The sequence below is a fragment of the Marmota flaviventris genome, chromosome 1 (genome assembly GCF_047511675.1).
Source record: "Marmota flaviventris isolate mMarFla1 chromosome 1, mMarFla1.hap1, whole genome shotgun sequence".
Taxonomy (NCBI): Eukaryota; Metazoa; Chordata; class Mammalia; order Rodentia; family Sciuridae; genus Marmota; species Marmota flaviventris.
Window position 1 is genome coordinate 123,700,370 of NC_092498.1, and position 26,232 is coordinate 123,726,601.

Consider the following 26,232-nt stretch of genomic DNA (forward strand, 5'->3'; position numbering starts at 1 on the left):
TGTTTGGGATAGAATGTTCCATGGAAACACTTTGTGTGTCCCTTTCTCTTGTTCTGCCTTTGGGTATGGCCTTCCTAGATGTCAGTCAACCTGCTGACAGCAGACATCAGGAAGCTAGACTCAACCCCCTGAAACCTGACCCCTTGCCTCATTTGAATGGCTTCCTCCCAATAAAAGGGTTTAGCACGTGCACTTGCACGTTTTCTCTCTCTCTCTCTCTCTCTCTGGACCCTTAAGGTCAGAGGAGCTGTACAGGAACCAAAGAAAAAGGTATCTCTGGCTCTTCTTGTGTGGTTATTTCGTGCAGCCCAGTTCCCCTGGAGTGACCCTGAGTGTTTCAGTGAACATGACACTTGCAAATTCTGGGTGGTAACACCCAGTGCCATGTTTTAAGCTTCTATTGAATAGCACCCCACCCCAGTACCAAATTTTTATTCCCATCATAACTGCTTTCCAAAATATCACCCAAAACTTTATAACATACATGACTATGAAGATGTTATTATTTTTCACGGTTGGACTACTTGAAGTTTCTTAACATTGCAGCCTCTCAAGAACTGCTTTACTGACGTAAGCCAGTGATCCCAATGACTTGGGAGACTGAGGCAGGAGTATTGAAAGTTCAAGGCCAGCCTGAGCAATATGGCAAAATTGTTTCTCAAAAACTAAAAAAAAAAAAGTTTGGGGATGTAGCTCAGTGGTAGAGTATCCCGGGATTCAATTATGGGGAGTTAGGGTTAGGAGAGGACTGCTTACATGATAGATGGTTTTCAAGAACAAGTATTCCAGGAAGAAAGAAAGACACACATTGCTTTTTATATCCTGAAAAGTGTTTCACCATCACTTCTGAAAGAACCAGAAAGTCCAGTGGTCCATTTTCAGAATACAGTACTCAGCCTTAAATCTAAAATTAGAATGAAAGAAAGGCCCGCAGAGGGGATCTAGAGAAGGGAAAGTTGCAAAATAGCACTACAGCCTGTGGGTGTGGCAAATCCAAAGTCCACTGCACCTGAACAGCCCCTTGACAAACAGGAGGGCTGGGAAGGGGTCGGCCTGGCCAGCAGAAAGAGAACGGCAAGCTGCACGTGTGTCAGAATGCATTCACCCTAAGACTTTCCCACCACAAGATAACAAAGGGACTTGGGAATAACTTTAAATGACCCAAGGCATATTTCTTCAAATAACCCAATAGGAGACATTAAAACCTAGGTGACTGTACAGACGCCATAGTACTCAGCCAACAAGGAACCAAGGAAGGGACCTTGCACTCTAGATTGTTATGGCAAGATTGCCATAAATCACCTAGTCTATCTTAAAGCAGGAGACAGAACCTTTATTCACCTGCTGGTGGTCCAGATCCACCAGCTGGTGGCCAAGGAGCAGGCTGAAAGTCTGCACCCTTCGACCCCCTCCTGGGGTTTGAGTATACCTTTTATAGTCCAAAACCACATTAATCATAAGTGGCTGTTGCTATAATTCAAAACCATAAACAAACATCGTGAGATCTGAAATCATAAGCAGAAGGGAAGTGAGTCAAAACGACCCTAGTTGAGTATAAGTTAAAGAATGATTACTAACATCTAGATGATCAATCTCTAACAGGGTACATTGTCCAAGAAAAATGGGAGCCAAAGAGAATAATTTTACATTGTATAAGAATTTCCATTTTGTGTTGCCAAACATGCTGTGCTAAGAAACTGTTGATGGGTACAGAGGCGGGGTGTTCCCATGGGAGAAGCATTTCTTACATAATGTGGGGTCTCCATTAAAATGGAGTCTACTTGGTCACTGCCCATATAACCTGGCCCATTACAAGGGAATAAAATGCTGGTTGTACCCAATATGTGCATTTCTGACACCAGATGCCAGATCTTGCAATACAATCATTAAAATAAAGCCTCTGCTTGTGCTATAAGTCCCTATTTCAGAATATATTGAATAACAAATTCACAAGCTATTCTTTATTCCTTTCCAGCCTTTTTTTTAAAGTTCTAGTCTTTTCACATATTGAATCTGAAACAGTCTCCTGTAGAGTGCTCATAGATTTTACTTCATTATCCAATTTCATACGCCATGCCTTTTGATTAACTAGCTCATTCTCATTTGTTATCAATATAATTGGATTTATAACTGCTGTTTTCCCTTTTGATTATTATGTCTCATAATTTCTTCATTAATTTCTTTTGCACTAAGTAAATATTTTTAATGTAAATTTGCATCTTTTTTCTTCAGTACTGGGGAATGAGCACTGAGGCTCAACCATTGAGTCAAACCCTGTTTTCATGTTTTAATTATTTTGAGACAGAATTTTGCTAAGTTACTGAGGCTGGCCTCAAATTTGTGATCCTTTGTCTCAGCCTCCCAAGTAGGTGGGATTATAGGGGTGCATCATTGCACCTGGCTGCAATGTTTGTGTTTTATTGTTTTGCAGTACTGGGGATTGATTCCAGAGATTTTTCACTTGCTGGACAAGTGCTCCACCACTGAGCTAAACTTCAAGAGCCCATTTTTATCATTTTCTTTTGCGACCGGGTCTTGCTATGTGGTAGGGACTTTCTCAAAACAAAGGAAATATGGTACCATCAGTATCAGTGTGCACATTCCACAAGTCTTTTGTAACACTGTGTCAACCATATAGTATACAGATACAATTCCCAGGCAGACCTTGTTACCTTGCATGGGAGCTGGCATGAAGAGAAGGCTGACAAGAGCTGATAAGGATGTGACTCCTGGTTGGGCCCTCCACCTCTGAATAAGAATCTGCTGAGCCCGTGCCAGCACTCATAAACACACTTCCTGCTGAAGGCCCAGATGTCCTCTCTGTGCCAGAATCCTGCAAGAGCTAAGATGCCCAGGCTGGCCTTGAACTTGCCATCCTCCTACCTCAGGCTTCTGAGTCACTGGGATTATGGGTAGCTTAAAGCTTGTAATGCCTTTTTCTTAGAGATTTTTTTCACCATTTTTTTAGTCACTAGTTCCAGGGATAGCTACTACTGATTTATACTACTTTAATTTGAATCAGATATTAAAAATATTTTTGAGCTGGGTGTGGTGGCACACACTTGTAATCCCAGCGGCTCAGGAGGCTGAGGCAGGAGGATGGCAAATTCAAAGCCAGTCTCAGCAACTTAGTGAGGCACTTAACAACTCAGCAAGACCCTGTCTCTAAATATTTTTTATTAAAAAATGGCTGGGGATATTGCTCAGTGGTTAAGCACCCCTGGGTTCAATCCCCAGTATCAAAAAACAATCCTATTATTCATTTGTTATTATTATTGGGGAGGGTATTAGAGATTGAGCCCAGGGAGACTTTACCACTGAATTTACCTAGCCCTTTTTAAATTATTATTACTTTCAGTTGTATGTGGACAGAATAACTTTATCTATTTTATATGTGGTGCTGAGGATCCACCCCAGGGCCTCACACATGCTAGGCAAATGCTCTACCACTGAGCTACAACCCCAACAAAGCCCCAGCCCCTTTAAAATTTCTTTTGAGTCAAGGTCTTGCTAAATTGCCCAGACTGGCCTTGAACTTGTGATCCTCTTGCTTTAGCCTCCCGAGTTACTGGGATTACAGGCTTGTACCAATATGCCTACTAATTTTATATCTTTTAAAAAGCTGAGGAAGTGTGTATTTACACCTTTTGTTATGCTTGCCATTTGTTTTCTCTGATTCTATTCATTTGCTGCACTGGTTACTATCTGGAGTCCTTTCCTGGGCCTGACACAACGTGCTCCCACCTTTCTTCTTCCTTCCTCATGGAGTTATTGACAGAGTCCACTTCTCCATGCAGGGGAGGTGGGGGGGAGCAGCACCGCTTTATACACATAGGACTCTTGATTGGCACTCTAGCTCCCCCTGAACACCCCACTTCCTGCTGCCCTCCACTGTTTCTAAAAACAAGTTAGCTGTTGATCTTAATGGATTTCCCTTGTGTTCCATTTCTCTTTGATGCTCTCAACATTTTCTTTTCAGATTTCAGCATTTTTAATATTATATGTTAGATAATGTTCTTTCTTTGCATGTATTCAACTTGAAGTTTACTGAGCTTTTTGAATGTATAGATGAGAACTTTTCAACAAATTTGGGAAGTTTTTAGGCCTCTCATTGCCTTTTGGGCTCCCTTTTCTCTCTCCTCTCTTTCAGGTATTTCCATTATACCTATGTGGGTATGCTTGATTTTGTCCCATACTTATCTGAGGCTATTTTTCTTCATTCTTACCCTCTCTTCTTTGGATTACATAACCACGATCAACTTGTCAGTTTTTTAAATTCTTTTTTTCTAATTCAAATCTGTTGATGATCTTCTCTACTTAATTATTATTATTTTAATATTCCTTATTTGATGAACATTATCTTCATACCTTCCTTTATTTCTTTGAACATTCTTAGAACAGCTGCTTTGAAGTCTATGTTATCTGCTACTTGGTTATGCCTACAGGAAGTTTTTGTTTCTGTTAAGGCAATTTTGTTGCCTGCTGTTTTTCTCACATTATCAGTCAGACTTTCCTGTTTCTTTTTATGTTTTAGATAATGTAAAAACTCAACTTTGTATATGGGCTCCTTAGGCAATCATAATTGTTACAGCCAACTGTTGGCATAGTGACTGGCAGGTTACTTAGGTCTTTCTGTCCCACGGGGTGACATCTTTAATGTGAGACTCAATGAGAGTGCAGACTCAATCACCTACCATCACTGTGATGACAGTTTTGGCAGGGTCTTCTCTCTCTTCGTCAGCTGTTGACTATTAATTGCTAGCTATTGTTTTGACCTTAGAGGTAACTGAATCTATTCTAACATCTGATTCAATTAAATCTGGGCAGCTTTACAGGAATAGTGTTTGAGGTCATTGGCTATGTTAGGACCCCAGGAGGGTGTATTTTAGCTGTCTCTCTCCCTGGTAACTCCAGCAAATTAGGAACTTAGCTTTTGTCTCCAATGAGTCTACCAGTCTCCTCTTAATTCCATAGCATCACAACTTCATTGGAGGATCCTATAGGCTGGACTTACACTCCAGCCCATGAAGCCAGTTCCTTTAGGGAAAAACCTGGAACTCTGCCTCTCCCCATGAGCATAATTTTGAGTCACAGTCCTGGAGCTGGAGGTGGGGACAATGGCTCATTTTTCTTTGACTTACCCCTACCTTAGGATCTGGAAGCTCAGTAGGGGGATGAAAAAGAGCTATGGTCTCTGGGGCTCTCAGCTTGTCTCTCCTGGTGTGAAATCTCTACTTTTAAAGAGTGGGCTGGGGTTGTGGCTCAGCAGTAGAGTACTTGCCTTGCATGTGCAAGCCCCTGGGTTCGATCCTCAGCACCACATACAAATAAATAAATAAAAATAAATAAATAATGATATTTTAAAAAGGAAGGAAGGAAGGGAGGGAGGAAGGAAGGGAGTGCGGGCTGGGTGAGGATGACTTGGTCCTTGTATTCTCAACATGCTAGACCTCATGTGGAGCCTCCAGCCCATGAGTGAAGGCTGGATGGAAAAGGAGCACCCACATCTTGGGAACCCTTGTGCGGTACTTCATCTCTGCCATGGGTAGCTGGGGGTGGGGGCAGGGCCTGAAGAGGCACCGTAGGCCTCAGCTGGGAGCTGGAGGAGTGGAAACCCTGGGACTTTTTACACGTCCCAAGTGGAGTTTCCACCACGGTGAGCTGGAAAGGAGGGAGTAAGATATTGCTCAGATGCCATGGACTCTCACTCATCACACCAAGTTTAGTAGGTTTTCTTGAATATGTTTCTCCATTTGATGTATGTCCTTTTGCTGTTTCCAGAGATTTTAAATTCTTTGCAGCTTCACTGGGATTCAGTCCAAAGAGCTCCTTAGTCTGCGTGCTGGAAGAGGAACTCCTTATCCCATCCTCTTTTGAGTACTTCTTTACTTTGTAGCACAGCAAGATAATCAAATTTCATCCCATATTTTCCCAACTGCAGCCCTAGACTGAGCCATTTCTCCAAGGCTCTCTAGTTCCTTACAATGGGAAATGGTAGTTAGACAGCAAAGTAGGAACAGCCAGTGTGCTTATTTTTATTGGATGTAAGTGTGTCTCAGATCTGTCAGGATACAGTGCAAGAAATATGCACATTTGTGTCTATGTCTTTACACACAGTCATGAATTCATACTGACACTTCCCATTCCAGTCCAACACCACAGGGGTTCCTCATCAAAATTCCTAACTTCCTTTGCCAACAGTGGAAACCTGGCTCTCATTTTCCATACTATAATTACTTGCTTGGTCTGGAATACACATTAGTTTTAGTATTGCCTATCCATATCACTGTGAAAAACCAACTCCTCACTAGAATTCACTCATTCCCTTAAGTTCTTAAGGATGAGAACATTAGTTGTATTATATTTAGGAACTATACATAGGGGAGGGTGGATACACTCACAGCACATTATATGCATGTATGAAAATGTTGCAAAGAAATCCATTATTTTGTACATTATGTATTAATAATGAAAAAATATACAAAAAGACACACTCAGTTAATTGTCCCACCCCTTACTCCAGTCTCACAACCTCAAGGCAACCAATGTTTCTAGTTTATTCATTCATTCAGTATTTCTATGGAAATGTGCAGCTATGTGATGTTTTGTACTTCCACTTTTGATTTAAAAAGTTGGGTTTTTTTTTCGTACTGGGGATTGGATCCAGGGGTGCTTAACCACTGAGCCACATCTTCATCCCCAGCCTTTATGTGTGTGTGTGTGTGTGTGTATATATATATATATATGTGTATATATATGTATATATATATATATGTGTGTGTGTATATATATATATATATATATATATATATATATAAATTTGGTTGTAGTTGGACACAATACCTTTATTTCACATATTTATTTTTATGTGGTACGGAGGATAGAAACCATGGTCTCGCACATGTGAAGCTAGTGCTCTACCGCTGAGCCACAACCCCAGCGCCACCCCCCCCCCACCAATGCTTTAAATTTTTTTTTCTTTTAAATTGTAGATGGACACCTTTATTTCTATATGGTGCTGAGGATCAAACTCAGTGCTGCACATGTGCCAGGTAAGCACTTACCACTGAGCCACAATCCTGTCTCCCCAGCCCTTTTTATTCTTTATTTTGTGATAGGGTCTTGCTAAGTTGCTGAGGCTGGCCTTGAACTTGCCATGTTCCTGCCTCAGCTCCTTAGTCACTGGAATCACAGGCATGGCCACCAGGCCTGAGAAGCAGCCCTGCAGCCCCATCCTGACCTGCTCCTGGATGTGACTTCTGAGAGCAAATATACTTGCAGGGGGGGACCTACCCTTCCAATTATAAGCCCAACATGCTTTTAGTTACATTGCTAAGAAATAAAGAGACGCTGGAGCTGGGGCTGGGGCTCAGTAGTAGAGCACTTGCCTCGCACATGTGGGGCCCTAGGTTGGATCCTTAGCATCAAGTAGGGATAAATAAATAAAATAAGATAGTGTGTCCATCTACAACTAAAAAGAAAGAAGGAGACAATGCTGATACTTAGCATTTAATACGGAGAATACTGGGGGATGTTGTGTCACAAACTATCAAATATATATGAAAGTTACATTAAAAAATAAAATGCCAAATTCTTGAAAAATGCTATTCAGTGTTAATTAAGGAAAGTCACACAAAATATTCCTTAGCTTTCAGAATAAGTGCCTTGTGATTTTACTTTATCTACATATTAAAAAGAAATAAAAAACTTTTACACTCCCCCATGAAAAAGTCTATTGTTTATAATGAATTTTTTTTATTTTATAAAAACATAGCTTCCAATTTGGAATGTGGCTTTCCATGCAACACAGTTCCTATGGAAAATGCTTCCCTGAAGGAGTAAACCGCAAGATGTTCTCAGTTATGACTGTCCCAAGTCTTCTCACAACACCACACCTGGTAGGCTCACTGCTCCTGTCCCGTCAGTCCCCTGTGACTGCCTCCTGGGGGCTTCTCAGGCTCTTCCCAGCTGTGCTGGTCTCTCCCACATGTCTCGTCATGTGAGTGCATTTTCAGGACCTCTGGTCATCACTCTGTTGCCCTTTGAGGACAGCTTCTCATGCTCACTTCATCACTCGGGTGTCCCCTCTGTGCGTCTTCCTGTGTATACGGAGCCCTGAATTCCAGCAGAAGGATTTTCCACACTCAGAGCACTTCCAGGGCTTCTCTCCCGTGTGAACTCTCTGGTGTTCACTGAGGGAGGACTTCTGAGTGAAGGCTTTCCCACACTCGCTGCACTTGAAAGGCCTCTCTCCTGAGTGGGTTTTCTGGTGGATCTGGAGGGACGCCTTCCTGGGATAGGCCTTCTCACACTCACTGCACTCATAGGGCTTCTCTGTAGAGTGAGTCCTCTGGTGTATAATAAGCTGCGACTTCCCACAAAAGGCCCTCTCGCACAAGCTGCACTCGTAGGGCCTCTCTCCTGTGTGTGTCCTCCTGTGGATGACAAGGTACGACTTGCTGCTGAAAGCCTTTCCGCACTCACTGCACCCGTAGGGCTTCTCCCCGGCATGGGCACGCAGGTGAGCAGTGAGCTGCTCCTTCCTGCCGAAGGCCTTCCCGCACTGACTGCACTGGTGAGGGTTGTTCCCTGTGTGAGTGCCCTGGTGCACCACCAGCTGTGTCTTCATGTTGAAGGCCTTCCCACAGTCGCTGCACCGATAGGGCTTCTCTCCCGTGTGCATTCTGGTGTGAACCAGGAGGTAGGACTTACTCCTAAAGGCCTTCCCACACTCAGCGCACTTGTGAGGTTTCACTCCTGTGTGAGTTCTCTGGTGTACAACGAATGGGGACTTCAAACTGAAGGCCTTCCCACACTCACTGCATTCATAGGGTTTCACTCCCGTGTGGCTTCTCTGGTGCAAAATGAGCTGAGACTTCCAACTGTAGGCCTTCCCGCATTCGCCACAACCATAAGGCTTCCCTCCTGTGTGAACCTCCTGGTGGACGATGAGCTGCGACCTGAACGAGAAGACTTTTCCACACTCGGCACACGAGTAGGGCTTCTCCCCAGTGTGGACTCTTTGGTGGGCATTCAGGTTGGACTTGGCACTGAAGGCTCTTTCACATTTGGTGCACTCGTAAGGCCGCTCGCCTGTGTGGATCCTGAGGTGCACGATGAGCTGCGACCTACAACGGAAGGCCTTCCCACATTCGTTACATACACAGGATTTTTCTATGCTATGAGCTCTTTGATGCTTAAGAAAACATGATTCCTCACACCCATGAAAACCATCAGGCGTCTTTCTTACATAACCTCTGCTTGACCCCGAGTTTTGTGTCCAGCGTTTCCCAAGTGTATTACACTTATGGAGTCTTTGTCCTGAAGAAACGTGGGTTTTGCTTATGTGAAGTTTTCTGAACATATTACAAGCATGACTTCTCTCAATACTTTCAAACTCATCTTGATTTTTCTGGTACCAATCTTCCCAGCCTTCTAAGGAAAAACAAAACACCATGCAGTTCTTAAATTCTAATATGGAATTAATTAAAAAGCTTTAAAAATGCATGTAGTAGCTGGGGAGTGTATCCCAGTAGTGGAGTATTTGCTTCACATGCATGTCCCAGCACAACCAAAAAAAAAAAGAGTCTTTTTTTTTAAATTGTGTTACTAGGCCTATGCCACTGTTCAAAAGAAATACTGGCCAAGCATAGGGGGCAAGGGGTGAGGGGGAGACTGGAATCAATCTCCTCATGAAACTGGCAGTGAATTAGCAGTGATTGAAAAAAAAAAAGGGGGGGGGGAGGTTTCTAAAGGGGCTTAAAAAACTTACCCTGTACTTAGGGGCCAATTCCCAATTATTTTATATATGAATTTTATTACTGTGAGATTTTTACCTAATTAAAAAGTAAATTCAGGGGCTGAGGCTGTGGCTCAGTGGCAGAGCGCTCACCTAGCATGTGTGAAGCCCTGGGTTCAATCCTCAGCACCACATAAAAATGGATGAATAAAGTAAAGGTATTATGTCCAACTACAAGTTAAAAAAACTACAAGTAAAAAAAAAAAGTCAATTCAGAGGACACAAGGTTCCTGGGGCCAGATGTTCAGGTCTGATGGCAACAAGACTTTAGAAAGGAGAACAAAGCTAGAAGCAGCGGCACGCCTGCAATCTCAGGACTCGGGAGGCCAAGGCAGGAGGGAGCAAGCTCCGGGCCAGCGCCAGCCACTCAGCAAGGCCCTGTCTCAGAGTAAAATAAAAGAGTCGGTTTGTGACTCAGTGGTAGAGCTTGCCCAACACACATGAAGCCCTGGGTTCCATCCCCAGTACTGCAAAAAAGGAAGATGAAGGGCTGGAGCTGTGGCTCAGTGTTGAAGCACTTGCCTAGCATGTGGGAGGCACTGGGTTTGATCCCCAGCACCACTTAAAAAGAAATAAAATAAAGGTATAAAAAATACAATTAATTTTTAAAAAGGAGGATGAATGAATCCCAAAGCCTAACACTTCAAACCGAGAAGAAATGCCAAGTACAAACTTCCTGAGGAGAACTCCTTGGCAGGGTTTAAGAAACAGGAAACAGGAAAGGATGAGCACATCCAGGACCCACTGGGAAACAGAGCAGAGAGCAAGAAGCAAAGTCTCCTGCCACCCAGAGGTGCTCAGTGGAGACCCTCATTAATAATATTCTTCCTTAGAAAGGTGTGTCTGGTTATGACATAAACAATGAGAAAGAAAAGGGCAGAGAAGCACATCAGCAAGTCAGCGAGGATGCGATGACAGTGGCTTGGACCACACTGAGGGAACCACTGGAGGAAGAACCAGAGTACCCACCGAGGGGCTGCCATGGGACTGAGGAAAGGGGAGGATCGCCAGCTCCCACACAAGGTGCAAGGCTCCTCAGAAACGCAGAGCATGGTGCAGGCAGAGGGCAGCTCTGGGCACTGCTGCATCTGAGGTTAGTGCCCACGCACCCACATGTGAGTCAACAGCCGGGCCTGAGTGGTGCATGCAGGAAAAGTGCACAGCATGTCAAAGTGACATAAGGCAGGGACCACCAGGGGACCAGGGCTGCAGGTGACAGCCCAGATCCAGGCCCAAACCTTGTCTGGTACTGATAGTAATGACCAGACCAGGGGCCAAGAGAGATGGCAGCAAGCGAAGGCCTGGGCACTGCTCAGGTCCAGGGCTACCAGAACAGGCAAGGCCCTGTGTGGGCCTCGGCACACCCGCTTCTCCAGAGCTCTTCCTACACAGCCCCACTCCAAGGGTAGTGGAAGACCCAAGTTAGGGTTTGTACTGGGAAGTGAGGCAGTGGACAGACCACAAGGGGAAACCATTAAGTGGCTGGAAGGAAGGCCTGGCCTTGCAGACCACCTCTGCATAGTACTCCTCCATTGCTGGATTACTGCTTAACAGAATTAGTCAGAAAACAACAGAACCCCCCAGAATCACAGACTGGAAGCCTGCAAGGTCTGGAAAGGAGCCCCAAGGTTGGTCTGATAACAGTCTGACTCTTCAAGCCTTACTACTCCAAGACTTACTACAACAGAAGTGGGCACTGATCAGACTACTCAAAGGGCCCATAGAATGGGTATTCTCTCAAAAGCCTGGGCTGGGTCTCAGTGGTGGAGCACTTGCCTAGCATGTGTGAGGGACTGGGTTCGAGCTTCAGTACCACATATAAATAAAATAAAGGTATTGTGTCCATCCACAACTAAAAAAAAAAAAAGGTCTGACTACAGAGGACAACAAAAGATGCTTCACGGGAAGTGCAGGGCACAGAGCCCTCCCTGACCTTTCTCTACAGGGAAAGGTGAGCCAACAATGACTGCCATCTGCCCTTCTAGAAGAGGAGTGTCTGGAGCTGCTCTATAGAAGACAACTTGCCAGTAGAGGCTACTGACTCCTTACTGTTTTATTCTTGTTAAATCCGGGATTGAAGACATACATTTATTTTCACAGACTAATGACAGGATGCTTATGAAAACAAACCCAGCAATACCAGCTAAGACGATGAAAGCTCCTAGATATGACTGTGAATCTGAGCTTCCTAGTTACAACAATAATGATCTAGTCTGGGTGGCAACTGAGGAGACGAGTATCAACAAGGTAGTTTTCAAAGGACAAAACAGTTATGGAGGCAGAAGCAGTTGAAAGATCAGCAAAGTAGAAAGGAAGCAGACAGAATTCCCAGTGAGCCCCAGTCCAGGGTGCAGCAGCAGCTGCACAGCAGCCACAGCACTGGGACGGGCAGGGTGGGGCCCAGGGTGTCCCCACGGCAGCAGGGTTCAGAGCCGGGCTTTAGGGAGTGCCTGCACCCTCAGGGCTCTGAACTCATCGGTGGCTTAGTCCACTGAGGGATTCACAAGGTGATGGCATTCCTGGGAGGTGGTGGGCACTGGTAGAGCTGACCCCAGTGGGCCCTGAGAGCACACTATGAAGGGCTTACATTCTCTCAAGACCTCCCTCCTGCCCTCCCTCTCTCTCCCTGCTTCAAGGCTGCCATGAAGGGAGAGCTCTGCTCTCCTTGGTCCTCTCTGCCTCAGCATAGGACTGTTCCTGGGGGGCCAAGCAGCTACAGACCGAAACCTCTGCAACCATGAACCAAAATAACTCTTGCCTCCTTTCAGTGGTTTCTATTAGGCATTTTGTCACAACAACAGAAAGCCCACAGAGGGGGGAAACTGGGAGGAATGGCAATGTTGGAAGGAAGTTTCTTCCCATTTCTGCACCAGAATGAAGCCTGGGAAACCACAGAGGAGCTCTCCTGCAGGCATATAAGCCCTAGCACCAAGTGCAGAAGGAGAACAGGAGGAAGGTGGCACTGCCGGTAATACCACAGTGGAGAGAAAAACCTAAACGTTCAGAATGGAAGGAGGCTGAACTGGGGAGCAAGCCCAGTGTGTGACGGTGTGAAATCACACAGTGATACAGTGAGACCAGATGTGGGGCTGTGGGTGGAGTCTAAGCATTGCACCCACCAGAAAGGAGAAAGGAATGTGAGGGAAGAGGATGGATCACACAGAGCCAGGGGAAGAAGTTCTCTGAAGGTCTCCTCGACTGTGGGAAGGAAGAAAACTGACCCAGGAGGCAAACCGTGGGGCAGAGCTCAGAAGAAGGGCATGCCTACCTCTCAAAGCCAGGGAGGAAGGAGGCCCAGTGTGTCCATGACTGCTGACCCGAGGCGCTCATGTCTCATCGTAAGTCAGCTGCAAGGGTTCAAGGACTCCCAAGATTTCTATGCACAACACCCAGCAGTGCCAAGCTCTCAAGAACAGCCAGTTTACCTCTACACCTCCCATCTTCCTAGCTCTTACCCACCTGGACAGTTCTGAGTGGACATTTTGGCATTTAGTATCCACGGCTCTTCTCCTTGCTCCAATCTGAAGATTAAATCGGGTTTGGTACCATGATATCCTGTTAATGGAAAAATCACAAACGATGAGGGCCAAACTGCTGGAGATGAAATTAAGGGCTCAGAAACTACAAAACACAACTGCTCGTTTGTACCTTGGGAAACAGCACAACCAGGAGGTGAGGGCCCAAGAGGAAAACTTCACCTCTAAAGTTCAAGTTCATAGTCATTAAGTACATCAGAGGCTCCAGGGGGAAGATCACAAAAGAAAAGGTATAGTGATGTGTGACTTGGGGTCTGAGTACTCACCCACTGACAGCAGGTTGCTATAGTTTTCCAGGATCACTTCCCTGTACAGGTACCTCTGTGCAGAATCCAGTAGCTGCCATTCTTCCCAAGAAAACTCCAGGGACACATCGTTGAATGACAATAAGCCCTATAATAATATATACCCCATTCAATCAGATGTCATTACAGTAAGTGATACAGGAAAGACACAGAGCAACTGGAAAAGTAGAATTAAAACTCAATCATCAGCTTGTGCGAAGGAGCACACTTGTATTCCCAGCAGCTCAAGAGCCTGAGGTAGGAGTATTGTTCAAAGTAAGTTCAAAGCCAGCCTCAGCAACTTACTGAGATCCTGTCTCAAAAAATAAAAATGGGCTGGGGATGTGGCTCAGTGGTTAAGTGCCTCTGGGCTCAATCCCAGGTACAGAAAAGAAAAAAAAAAGAAGAAGAAGAAAGGAAGGAAGGAAAACATGAAAATAAGTTTAAAAAAGATATGGAAATAAAAGTGATTTGTAAGTTGCAGTAGGCAGAAGAGGGAGGGAAATTTCAGCATGATAGACTACTAATAACTTCTCTTATTGAGAATCATTTAAATCACCTTAATCACGTACAGACACACATTCACAAGAAAAGGAAAATAAAAATAAAGAGAAGGTATTAAGATATTTTAGCAGATTTTTAGAAAACAGAAAGCCAAAAAAAAAAGGTGGTATCTAACTCCAGGAGAGAAGCTAATCCAAAGACAAGCAGAGGGGCTGTTAGTGAAGAGTAAACCATCTGCCCACAGAAACTCCAAAACCTCTGGGACAGAAAGTCAGAATGCCAGAAAGAAGTGTGAGCTAGAATAGGGAAAGTCTGGGAGCCGTGTGCAGACCAGGCTCCCACGTCCCACCCACCCAGGATCTGGCAGCAGCTGTCACTCAGTCAGTGTACAGCCACACAATGTGCTAGCAGGGACAGGAGCTGTCGCCAACCATGCAGGCAGGGAGCAGAGCCAGGTGGCTGGGCAGAGGCACTGCAATGGAGACAGGGTATGGGCAGCTCTCTGCTGAGAATGTGAAAACACAGTTGGCCTACGGGACCGGAGGACATGGTAAGGGCATCCCAAGTCAATGAGAAGCCACCAGAGGCTTTGAAGAGGATGGATTCTGCCCTATGTTCTGAAGGATGTTCTAACTGCTGTGGAGAAGTCAGAGGGTCGTACAGGAGCAGCACCAGGGAGGCCAGGGGAAGGAACTGCTTCAGCCCCAGCTGGATCCCTTTTTCTCTCCACACTGCTTAAGGCCACAGCCAGGTGCAGACTCTAGGAGGCTGTTTCCCTGACTCTGTGGAATGCCCACAGGATCCCTGAAGAACACACTTGGAGGGAGGGACACCCCAGAGGGAGAGACAGTGAGGGAACTCCAGGAAAACTTACAAGAGTTGAGGGAAAAGAACAGATCACAGCACGGCACATGGGAAAAACCTGTCACAGGCTGCAATCCCAATAATGCTGGAATTATCAGGAAGTTTAAAATAGCCAGGTTAGGGCTGGTGATGTGGCTCAAGCGGTAGCGTCCTCGCCTGGCATACGTGCGGCCCGGGTTCGATCCTCAGCACCACATACAAACAAAGATGTTGTATCCGCCGAAAGCTGGAAAATAAATATTAAAATTCTCTCTTTCTCTCTCTCTCTCTCTCTCTCTCTCTCACTCACACACACAAAAAAAAAATAGCCAGGATTAATATACTAAGGGCTCTAAAGAGTAAAGTGCACAGCATGCTAGGACACATGGGTACTATAGGCAAACAGATGAAAATCTCAAGGGAAAAAAAAAGAAAGGCTACAGATCAAAAACACTGAAAAAGAAATGAAGAATGCCTTTGATGGACTTATCAGTAAACTGAAAAAGGCAAAGGGAAAAAAATCTCTAAGCCTGAGGACATATGAACAGAAACCTCCAAAACTGAAGAAAAAACCCGTAACATAAATTAAAAGTAAATGAATGAGAAAAGATAAACTTGTGCTAGCTCAAAAGAAAGTAGGAGGCCTGGGGTTGTAGCTCAGTGATGGAGCACTTGCCTTACACGTGTGAAACACTGGATTTGATCCCCAGCACCACATAAAAATAAATAAATAAAATAAAGGTATTGTGTCCATCTACAACTAAAAATATATATATATGTAATTTAAAAAAAGCAGGAGTAGATAGTACAGGTATTTCTTTCCTTTCTGCTTTTCCTGTGAAACTGGGGATGGACCCAGGAGCACCCTACCAACCCTTTCTGTTAATTAAACAATTTTTTTTTTTTTTTTTTTTGAGACAGGGTCTTGCTAAGTTGTTCAGGCTGGCCTCAGACTTGCGATCCTTCTGCTTCTGCCTCCTGAGTCACTAGGATTATAGGTGTGTGCCTCCATGTCAAGCTAGACACAGTAATCTCAAACAGAGCTCACTTCAGAGCAAGGAAGGTTATTAGGAATAAAGAACTGCATTGCATAAGGATAAAAAGAAACAACAGGGCAGTTGTGGCTCAGTGGCAGAGTATACCACATAAGAAGATAAAAGGTTAAAAAAAGAAAAGAAATAAGAATTCCTAATTTATATGTGTGCAATGACAGAGTGTCAATATAGGTGAAGTGAAACTGATGGACCCCAGGGGGAAACAGATGATTCCCCTATCACAGCTAGATACCTTAATACCTCACTATCAGAAACACAGATCCAACAGGTTGAAAATCAGTATGGACACAGCTGACCTCAAAGACACCTTCAGCCACTGCTCTTTATGACCTTCACACAAGAACAGAGTGCACTGTCTTCTCAAGCTCACATGGACTATTCACCAAGAAGGCCACATTCTAGGCCTTAAAACACATCTAACACGTTTGAAAGGATTGAACCCATACACTGTATCCTCTCAGAACACAGCAGAATTAAACACAACAAGAAATCAATGGAACTAGAAATCAATAACTAGAGTTAATTGAAAAATCCTCCAAACACATAAAGATTCAACAACACATTTATAAATAACAAATAGGGCAAAGGAAAAGTCTCGAGAGAAACTTTAAAATATTTCACACTAAACAAAAATGAAAGTACAACTTATTGAAGTATACGTAATGCAATGAAAGAAGTGCTTAGGGAGGAATTTGTCACTGAATCATCCTTACTACCACCTTAAGAAATTAAGAGAATAGGAAAAAAGAAAAAAGGAAAGGAAAGCCAAATTAACTACAAAGTAAGCAAAAAAAAAGGAATAATAAACCAGAAAATAATCATTACTCATAGGCTGGTTTTATGAAAAGATGGATGAAATGAAAGCTTCTACCCAGGCTAAGAAAACAAGAGAAGCCACAAATCACTGTCTTATGAATATAAAAATACAATGGAAAAAAGAGTCTATGTTACAGTTTGGAGATGAGGTGTCCCCCAAAAGCTCATTTGTGAGACAATGCAAGAAAGCTTAGAGGTAAAATGATTATTAACCCAATCAGTGCCGGATGTGGCTAGAGAAAGTGGGCCATGGGGGAGTGGCTAGAGAAAGTGGGCCATGGGGGAGTGCCTTTGGAGTATATATTTTGAACCTGGACAGTGGAGTCTCTCTCTGCTTTCTGATCATTATGTGAGCTGCTTTCTTCCACCACATACTTCTGCCATGATGTCCTGCCTCATCTGGTGCCCCAAGGAATGGAGCTGGCTATCTACAGAGCCCTCAAATACACCTTTTTTCCTCTAAAAATTTATTGCTGCAGTTGTTATTTTGAGGTAGGGTCTTGCTGTGTTGACCAGACTGGCCAAGAACTGCAGAGTTCACATAATCCTCCTGCCTCAGTCTCCAAGTAGTTGGGACCACAGGCAATGCGCCACCTACCTGGCCCAAAATAATTTATTACTGTGGTGCCAGGATCAAACCCAGAGCCTCATGCATGCTAGGCAAGCATTCTCCATTGAGCCACATTCTAGCACCCCAAATCTTTTTTCAATGTTGAATTAAGCAAAGCTGAAAGTCCACCTCATCACCTATTAAATTCACAATTTTTTTTAATATTTATTTTTTTTTTTTAGTTTTTGGCGGACACAACATCTTTATTTGTACGTGGTGCTGAGGATCGAACCCAGGGCCGTGCGCATGCCAGGCGAGCACGCTACTGCTTGAGCCACATCCCCAGCCCCTAAATTCACAATTGTAATCAATTATTTTTAAAATTTAAACATTTATATATGAAAAAAATTGAAAAGTTTCAGAATATCAAAACCTAAGAGCAGAAAGGTAAAGCTCCCTAGTGGTTACAAGCTGGGATTTCTCACAGCCAGAACATAGAGAAGTGAGTTTGTAACAGTGACTTGGACACTATTTTTATTAAAAACAAAGACTCTCCAAATGGGCCTGTACATATAACAGGCATCTCTGCCTTCATTTTGCATCTATGTCCTTTATTCTGAGCCAGTTAATGCCTTAGCTTTTTTGTTGTTGTTGTGACAAAATACCTGAGGGAAAAAAAAAGGGGGGGGGGGACAAAATACAGTCCCTGAAAATGTGTCCCCAAGGACCCACTCCCTCCAACTAGGTCCCACCTCTGACAATTGTGATCATCTCCCAATATCCCCTTCAGCTATGAGTGCATTGATGGATTGGTGCACTGATGAGGTCAGAGCCCTCAGAATGTGCCTGAGCTCTTTGTATCACCAAATAAATTTACAGGGAAATAGCAACATTAATAACTCATGTATCTTGAGGAAAAGATCTGGACAAAAACCCTCAAAGCTGCTGAATACTTAAGAGAAGGGAAGCAATGGCCAAAAGAGAGAATGTAATTGAAATCACACTAAACAGGAAAATCTATAAAGCTATTTTCACAGTAAAACACAAAACAGATATCTGTGTACATAATCCTACAGGTAAAACAGACATAAAAAGCACAAAGGAGGATGCACAACAAAAAGTATATTGCAGCCATGCACGCCTGTAATCCCTATAGCTCAGGAGGCTGAGGCAGGAGGATCACAAATTCAAAGCCAGCCTCAGCAACAGCGAGGCACTAAGCAACTCAATGAGACCCCGTCTCTAAATAAAATACAAAATAGAGCGGGAGATTTGGCTCAGTGGTCGAGTGCCCCTGAGTTCAATAACCCCGGTAACAAAAACAAAACAAAAGTATATGGCAAAATTTTCTGTGAAGTAGAATAGAAGGAATTGATGAACCCAGCCGAATTCCATTTTAAGAATGGGAGCCATCTCATCACAAAGTCATGAAAAGTTCATTTCTGTTTTACTGTAAAATACTAAGATTTCTATTTGGCCTTACCATAATTTGATGTTTTAAAAACTTGCTTGAGATTCCTGCCCATGCTTTGAACTTACAGGTGCCTAGCTCTCCTTGACCAGTTAACCACCCTCCCTGAAATCCCAGCTGCTCCTCATCAACTCTGATGAGTCTGCTCCCTACCTTGAGATGTTAAGCTATGCAGATCATAAACCTGCTAGATAGGTTACTGTATTATGCTTGCCTGAACCCTGTCAGCTGTAAATTCGCAAGACATCACCTTTGTAACTTTTGTTATAAACCCCCCTCCCTTGCCCTTAGATCAGACACTGTCCTCTGGCCTATTTTTTCAGGTGAGGCAGTCGCTGGTCAGCTCTCTTGTGTACACAATATAAACTTGCTTTAATTTGGTTTAAAACTGGAGTCCGAGGTCTTTTCTTTGCATCGTGGTTCAACAGGAATGAAGCAATCTTTTATACTGTGAATATAACCCTACAGCATTTGTGTCCATAAAAAATGACAGAGAAAGGGTGGGGGAGGGGAGACGAGGAGGAGGGGGGGAGGGAGAGAAGTCTGTAGGGAGGGCTGAGGTTGTAGCTCAGTGGTAGAGCACTTGCCTAGCATGTGGGGGGCACTGGGTTCGATCCTCAGCATCCCATAAAGATAAATAAATAAAAGAAAGGTATTGTGTCCATGTACATATAACAAGAAAAAAAGTCTGTAGGGTAAAAAGATGAGGTGGGAAGGCAAGAGGGCTTTTAAAGGCAGAGAGAAGAAAATGTGTGTGCATATGTATACACACCCACACACATACATGATACATAGAGAATGATAAAGCAAATGATTACAAAATTGTAACAACTGAGGAATCTAGATGAAGGTGCACAGAAACTTTTTGTGTGTGTGTGTATGTGGTACCACAGATGGAAATCAATAATTCACCACTGAGTTAACACCCCCAGCCCTTTTTATTTTTTAATTTGAGACAAGGTCTCACTAAGTTGCTGTGACTGGCCTCCAACATGTTATACTCCTGCCTTAGCCTCCCAAGTCACTGGGACAACAGGTGTGCACAACCATTCCCATCTCGGAAAGTTGTTTTTATTTTACAACACGGGAAATTTAAAAATACTATTCTAGCAATTTCTCTTAGTTTGTAAATTACTTCAAAACAAAACAACTCCAAGGTTTTTCATCATGATTCTTCACTTTAAAAGTCTAATAATATTGGGCTGGGGATGTGGCTCAAGCGGTGGTGCGCTTGCCTGGCATGCGTGCGGCCCGGGTTCGATCCTCAGCACCACATACAAACAAAGATGTTGTGTCCGCCGAAAACTAAAAAATAGATATTGAAATTCTCTCTCTCTCTCTCTCTCTCTCTCTCTCTCTCTAAAAAAAAAAAAAAGTCTAATAATATGGTCTTCCTTTTCTATACTTCACACACCCACATCTCACTCACTCAGGCCACAGACTTGCTTTCCACCTGAGAAAGGAACCATGCGGGTTTTCTTGGCCTTGGCTTCTTCTCCAAGGCCTGAAATGCTTCTTCCATCTAACCCCATCTTTCCACGATCACCATGCTGTTTTTCAGACTGTTTAAATGTTGCCTCAAGAGAGAGCTTCCTGACTCTGCTACCTGAAGAAGCCACCCAGCCTCTCTCATTTGTACATATAACATTCACAACTTTTTAAAGTGATGTTCCTCTAAGCGTTGATGATTTTCCCCGTAGGGGTAATGGACTCGGTCTTTGTCCATTAGAAAATATACCTGCATGCTCTTGAAAAGTATCTGGCAAATAGTTGCGTTAGTAAACTTTCCATTAATGTGACAAATAACTAAGGTAATCAACTGTTTTAGGAGAAAAGGGTATTTGGGCTCATAGTTACAGAGTTTTAGGCTACATTTGGGTAGCCCAACTGCAGTGGGCCGTAGCAGCACATGTGCGCAAGAGCTCAGGGGGGACAAAACTGCTTACCTCAGGGCTGGGAAGTAGAGATGATTACAAGAAGGGGGGAGTCCCGTTGTCCCCATTGTGGGCATGTCCCCAATTACTTAAAATCTCCTACTAGGCTTAAGTCTCCACCACCTCCCAAGAGCACAGCCCTGGGGATCAGCCTTTAACGCAAAGGCCTCTGGGAAACATTTAACAGTTGTCAATAAGTGCTTGTTAAATCAATACATGCACTCAAAAACAAGAAAATTCTGTTTACATTTGTTAAAATGTTTTTTGGGGTGCTGAGAAGCAATGAGAGCACATACTAGAGAGGAACTGCCTGGGTATGAATCTTAGCTTTGTCATCCTACTTTCCTAGTATTCCTTAGTAGTTTGGGACCATGTCAGGTTCCCAGTTTCCTCACCTGTAAAATAGAGCCATGAGGCTTGAATGACTTCATACATAAAGAGCTTAAGAGAGCTAGTCAACAGTAATAGCTATTAACATTATTCAATGGTTTTAAAATGTTAGTTTTACCAGATATTCTAAATTCACTTGTTTTTTAAATTGCTGTGGTAAACCGGGCTATTTTATCTCACTATATTTTCTATATAGTTGTTTAAAAACAAAAAGTTCACTGACTTTGAAGTGCCCTTCTCCCTCGCACCCTAATTCCCCTTTCCACATGACCCAACAGCCCCACTGCTGCTGAGCAGTTCCTTCAGCCTGCTGCCCTTCACCTGAAGCCCTCCTTCACTCTCACCACCCCCAAAATGCTCTACTCTGGAAAATTTCCTGAGACTACACATTCCCAAATCAAACAGATAAAAACCTTTTTTCTCATGAATTATTAATTTTCTGTGGCACTTCATATCGTGGCTTTTATGAAGTTCTCTTTTCTCAAGCTTAGGGGAAAATCACTCTTCCTTTCTCTCACTTCTCTTGCACTCTGGTCCTTCATCTCACATCCTTTCCTCGTCGTTATCCTGAATCCTCAACTTGGTGCTCTTCAGGGTTCTACTCGGTCACACTCTGAGTTTCTTGGAATAAATGTGTCCCCAGTCTGTGTGTTTCCAGTTTGGTCTGCCCATGGGAGCTATAGATTACGCACAGGCACTGCATACTCAACATCTGAGAGTCTTTCTGGGGTTATCTCTTCTAACAGTGATCTTTGTCTCAGGAAATGCTACAACCACCCGCGTAGTGCAACAGGTCCAGCAATCCAATCACTCATCTTTACTCCAACAATCACAAAGTCCAAAAGATCCACTATCCCCTTCCTCTGTAAAAAAAAAAACAAAAAACCCCTGCGTCTTTCTCTTTTGCACTTTCCAGCTAATCTCTTGTCCTCCTTCCTCACTGTTCACTTGATTTCCCTTCGCATCCGACCACAGATTCCCTGAAACAAGAAAAGTAATTTACCTTTGCATTGCAAGCACCAACCTCAGGGAGTGAACACCAAGTCACTTAATAAATAAGCACTTGCACAAACGAAAGAAGAAAGTAATTTCCCCCCAAAGAACTCTTATGGATCTGCATAAAAAGACAAACGAAGATCCTTCCTTAAACAAGGAATCTCAGAAATCTGGGCCCACCGCTGGCAACGAAGGGTGACTGCCAAAGACGACGCCGGACGCAAAATACCATAAGGAGCGTTTCTGGATCCCAGGGGCCGCCGGGTTCAGGTCCCGTCAGGTCTTGGATGCGACAGCAGGGATGAAGTGCCAGGTCGCTTTTCAAAGGCACGAGAAAGCCCTGCTTACCCAGTACGGCGCCGTCCGGACCCTGGCGGCCATCCCCACGGGCGCGGAGAGCCTGGCGCCCCTCGGAGTCTCCTCTCTGCTGCCCCCGTCGGCGCGGCGGCCTCGGCGGGTGATGGGGCTGGAGGTTCGCACGCTGCTAGCAGCGTCTCGGGACGCCCTGCAGACCAGCACCCGGGCGCTGCCCCGGGCCTGAGCCCGGGACGGATGTGCCCCGCCCCTGTCCGCCGCCAGCCCCGCCCACCGCCTGCATTCCCTCTACACTAGGAGGAAGTGCGTCACAGCGCTACCTCCGGGGACGGAGGAGCGGAAGGGAGGTCGGAGCCTGAAAAGAACGCCCCTGCCCACCGCCAGCCCCCCCCTCTACACTAGGGGCAAGTGCATCACAGCGCGACCTGTGGGGGCGAGGAGTGGAAGGGATTCCGCCCACGCTCCCAGGACCCCCGCAAAGGGCGAGGGGACCGAAGGCTGTTCTCCGCTCCACTCGGTTTTGAGTCCAAGTGGGAGGCAGAGTGACTTTACACCTAGTTTATGCAAGTCAGCAACTGCCACCTGCCCAACACCACCATAATGTACAAGTTGATCAATAACTCATTTCGTGCCCAGAAACATTTGTACAGGTGAACATCCGAAATCATATCAAAGACACCAGACAAAGGGGCTTATCAACCTCACCAGAAGTGACCCCCTTACCTAACCCTGTTATGGGGAGACGCCTCAGAAAGCACCTAAGTCTAAATTTCAAATCAAAAGAGAGCTTTATTTACCTGGATAGGTACTGTCACCCACTGTAAAGACTCAAACAGCTTCCAGGTCCATCCAAAGAAAATATAATCACAAAGACCGCAACTCAATGACTTGTTTAGCATCATGTAAGCTAGCCAATCATAGAAATTAGAACATTGATAAGTGGGACCTTGGGCTCTAGGCAGGACTGGAATTTTCCAATCAGCAAGCAAGTGATAAACAGAAGCCAAAATAGCATTAGCTTTGCAGTTCAGTTGACCACCGTCCTGGGTTCAAGCAGATAAATGCTAGACAGTCACATCCTGAACTTGGGCAGAGGTTGGCAGGGCGAGAATCTACTTCGAAGTTGTGTAGACCCACAAGGGCATTCAAACCCAAGATATAGCTCACCAAGACCACTGCTGCATCCTGAGTAGGGTACAATTCGTGGAGTACAAATTACAGAAAAACAATTTTTTTTTAAGAAAACAGCTTTATTTCAGTTTCTCAGAAACACCTCTTGTAACAGTGTTTTAAAGAAGGCAGCAAAATGGAGTCTGAGGCCTGTCTATGGCAGTTCTTGCTTTATAATTGTCTTATCTCACTTATCAAAATATTATACTCTATATTTTACACTCTTATTGATTGTATTTATTAGTATACACCACAACAAGCTCCATAAAAGGAGGAGTCCTCTACCAATCGTGGACATGGGGGCACCCTGACCTCATCACCTGATCATTTGTTACAGCCTTGCCCAGGAAAATCACAGTGATGAATTTAAAAATTCCCTGTTCTCAATCTTAAGCCCAGTTCAGTTTCTCTTCCAGTGACAAAAACAGAACCCACTCCAACTTGATACCTCAAGCTGACACCCTGAACCTTTCTTTTCACAACTCAGTTGGTTCTTTTAAAACCAGGGGCTGGGGATGTGCCTTTATGGTAGAGTGTCTGCCTGGCATGCACAAGGCCCTGGGTTCAGCCCCCAGCACCACAAAAACAACAATTAAAAAACCCGAATTTGACTACATACAGCAATAAATTTGCAAGTGGTCTGTGCCTTTGCCCTGTGGCTGCCTTAATACTTAACACTTCTTGTAGTGTGTGGGCATGCACGTACACACACACACACACACACACACAATATGATGTCTGACTTGAGTGTTTAAGATATTAGCAATTAAGACTGGAATGGAAAAATTAAAGAAAAGAACTTTAAAAAAAAAGGCTGGAAAGGAATAAAGAACTTGTGATTGATTGCCAGGAGCATGACTATAAAGAGACCCTCCAATACTCTGAAAACTGCAACCAATGTAAGCAGTGTAGCTTGTGAATTTGTTATTCAATATATTCTGAAATAGTGGAAAGACATAAACATGTTTGGGCTATGGTAATGGCATAAATTGTACATGGCAGGCATACAAAAATAATGCTTTGTACTGTGAGTTGAGAGTCACAGAGTTGTGTAGCATTTTTGAACATCAGTGCACCAAATATGGTAACCAACTTCATAAAGGAAAAAATACAGTAGATGTAGAGAAATAACTAGAAGCACATCAATAATAGCAGATATATGAGCTCTTTATTCAAAACAGATGAAACAATTCTGTCCAATAATAATGTAACAAAGCTATCAATACAAATGAAGAAACTTTTCTGCCTGAAAATCTTTTCTAAAAGTGTTCTGTTAAATAAATATTGAATGAGGCAGGGGAATACAGATAAAACTGAAGGTAAATTTTTTTTTTAAGAATTTGTAGGAGAAGCTGCTTTTTTCAAATAAAGTGACCACAAGAAATTTCATAATCTTAACAAGTTGATTAGAGGCAATGTAGCTAAAAGTACATTATAATAACGTAGATAGTGTAGTAAACAAATGGAAACTCCTGGACTCTGCTCTAGGTAGTGAAGTGGCACCCACTTTCTCCACAGAAAAGACTTAACTGGGCTTCTCCAGAAATCTTCACCCAGTCTGATTTTAGGACTGTCAGCAAAAGAGTCTCTGCAAAAGAGTTCAATGTAGATAAACCTCCTATTTTCCTGTCGCCCTATTTTACTTGGCCACTGGCCAAGAAGATACCAGCACTCCAGGTGCTGGACACCCCTTACTAGTTTTTCACAAACTTATCTAGTATAGTACTTTGAAGAAATGTGCAAACAAGGCCTCTGGCCTTGAGCTGGGACTTCACAGAGATGTCTACATCTTTAAGATAAGTTACAAATGGGCTCCATGGTAACAGCTGGCAGGGGGAGCAAAGAAAGGGGAGAAGATGCTCTCCCCTTCTCAGGTGTTGTCCTTGAAGAGTTAACTTGCCCAAAACAGTGAAAGAAAAAAAGCTGCTTTTATGTGACCTCTGCAGACTGTGAATTTCTGAGCCCCTCCCCTTCCATGCTGGGTATAAAACTCTGAAACTCCCTGAACTCGGGGTTCAGAGGATTAATTGATTATAGCAAAAGCTATGCCCTCTGAACCTGGCTGAAGCCAAATAAAACTGTTTCCTGCTATCTTTGGTGCCTTGCCCCGTTTTCCCTACAACAGTAGTGATAATTGATATAACCATTTTGTTGACCTATTTGATGAAATCTAGTAAAGCTGAAGCTACTCATAACTTACAATCTACCTTTGGAGCTACTGATTCATTTACATATCAGAGAAAACTTGAATATGAAATCAAGACAAACATAAGAATGCTTCATGCACCATTTATAAAAGTAGATTAAGGGGCTGAGATTGTGGCTCAGTAGCAGAGTGCTTGCCTAGCATGTGTGAAGCATTGGGTTAGATCCTCAGCACCCCATATAAATAAATAAAAAATAAAAGTACATCAACAACTAAAATTACATATATATTAATTTTAAAAAGTATTTTAAATGATTTGATAGACAAATTCTATGCATATATATTAATTAATACATTCTAGAGCAGTTTAAATGAGTATATTAGATCTACACTAATCCATGATGATAAAACCCCAAAATTAAA

General features: G+C 43.7%; 2 protein-coding genes across 5 annotated transcripts in view; both read right to left on the reverse strand.

Moving 5' to 3' along the window:
• The window catches only part of Znf84 (zinc finger protein 84), a 55,293-nt gene extending 32,685 nt beyond the window's left edge, over positions 1 to 22,608 (reverse strand). Inside the window, exon 1 of the mRNA XM_071615771.1 lies at positions 22,527 to 22,608. The gene's annotated coding sequence lies outside the window, so the exon portion shown is untranslated. The remainder of the gene's footprint in view (positions 1 to 22,526) is intronic.
• LOC114105475 (zinc finger protein 26) lies at positions 7,724 to 22,619 on the reverse strand. 4 transcript variants are annotated; one of them, XM_027951988.2, is made up of 5 exons: positions 22,527 to 22,619; positions 14,998 to 15,213; positions 13,602 to 13,728; positions 13,259 to 13,354; positions 7,724 to 9,432 (listed from the first exon to the last, which is right to left on the reverse strand). In XM_027951988.2, the coding sequence occupies exons 2-5, from the start codon at positions 15,034 to 15,036 to the stop codon at positions 8,063 to 8,065; spliced, it is 1,632 nt and encodes a 543-aa protein (XP_027807789.2). In that variant the 5' UTR covers positions 15,037 to 15,213; positions 22,527 to 22,619; the 3' UTR covers positions 7,724 to 8,062. The 4 variants fall into 4 exon arrangements, with proteins under 4 accessions (XP_027807789.2, XP_071471908.1, XP_027807790.2 ...); XM_071615807.1 differs by having other exon boundaries at positions 7,724 to 9,435; XM_027951989.2 differs by lacking the exon at positions 14,998 to 15,213 and having other exon boundaries at positions 7,724 to 9,435; positions 22,527 to 22,610.
• Positions 22,620 to 26,232: the final 3,613 nt, after the last annotated feature.

Excerpts from the sequence above, each read along its gene's own strand:
- LOC114105475 (XM_071615807.1), bottom strand. The coding sequence starts at position 15,036 with ATGTGCCGTGCTGTGATCTGTTCTTTTCCCTCAACTCTT. Across the intron at positions 13,729-14,997 it reads GTTCTTTTCCCTCAACTCTT|GGCTTATTGTCATTCAACGA; the intron begins GTAAGTTTTCCT and ends ATATTATTATAG. Across the intron at positions 9,436-13,258 it reads GTCCACTCAGAACTGTCCAG|AAGGCTGGGAAGATTGGTAC; the intron begins GTGGGTAAGAGC and ends GTTTTTCCTTAG.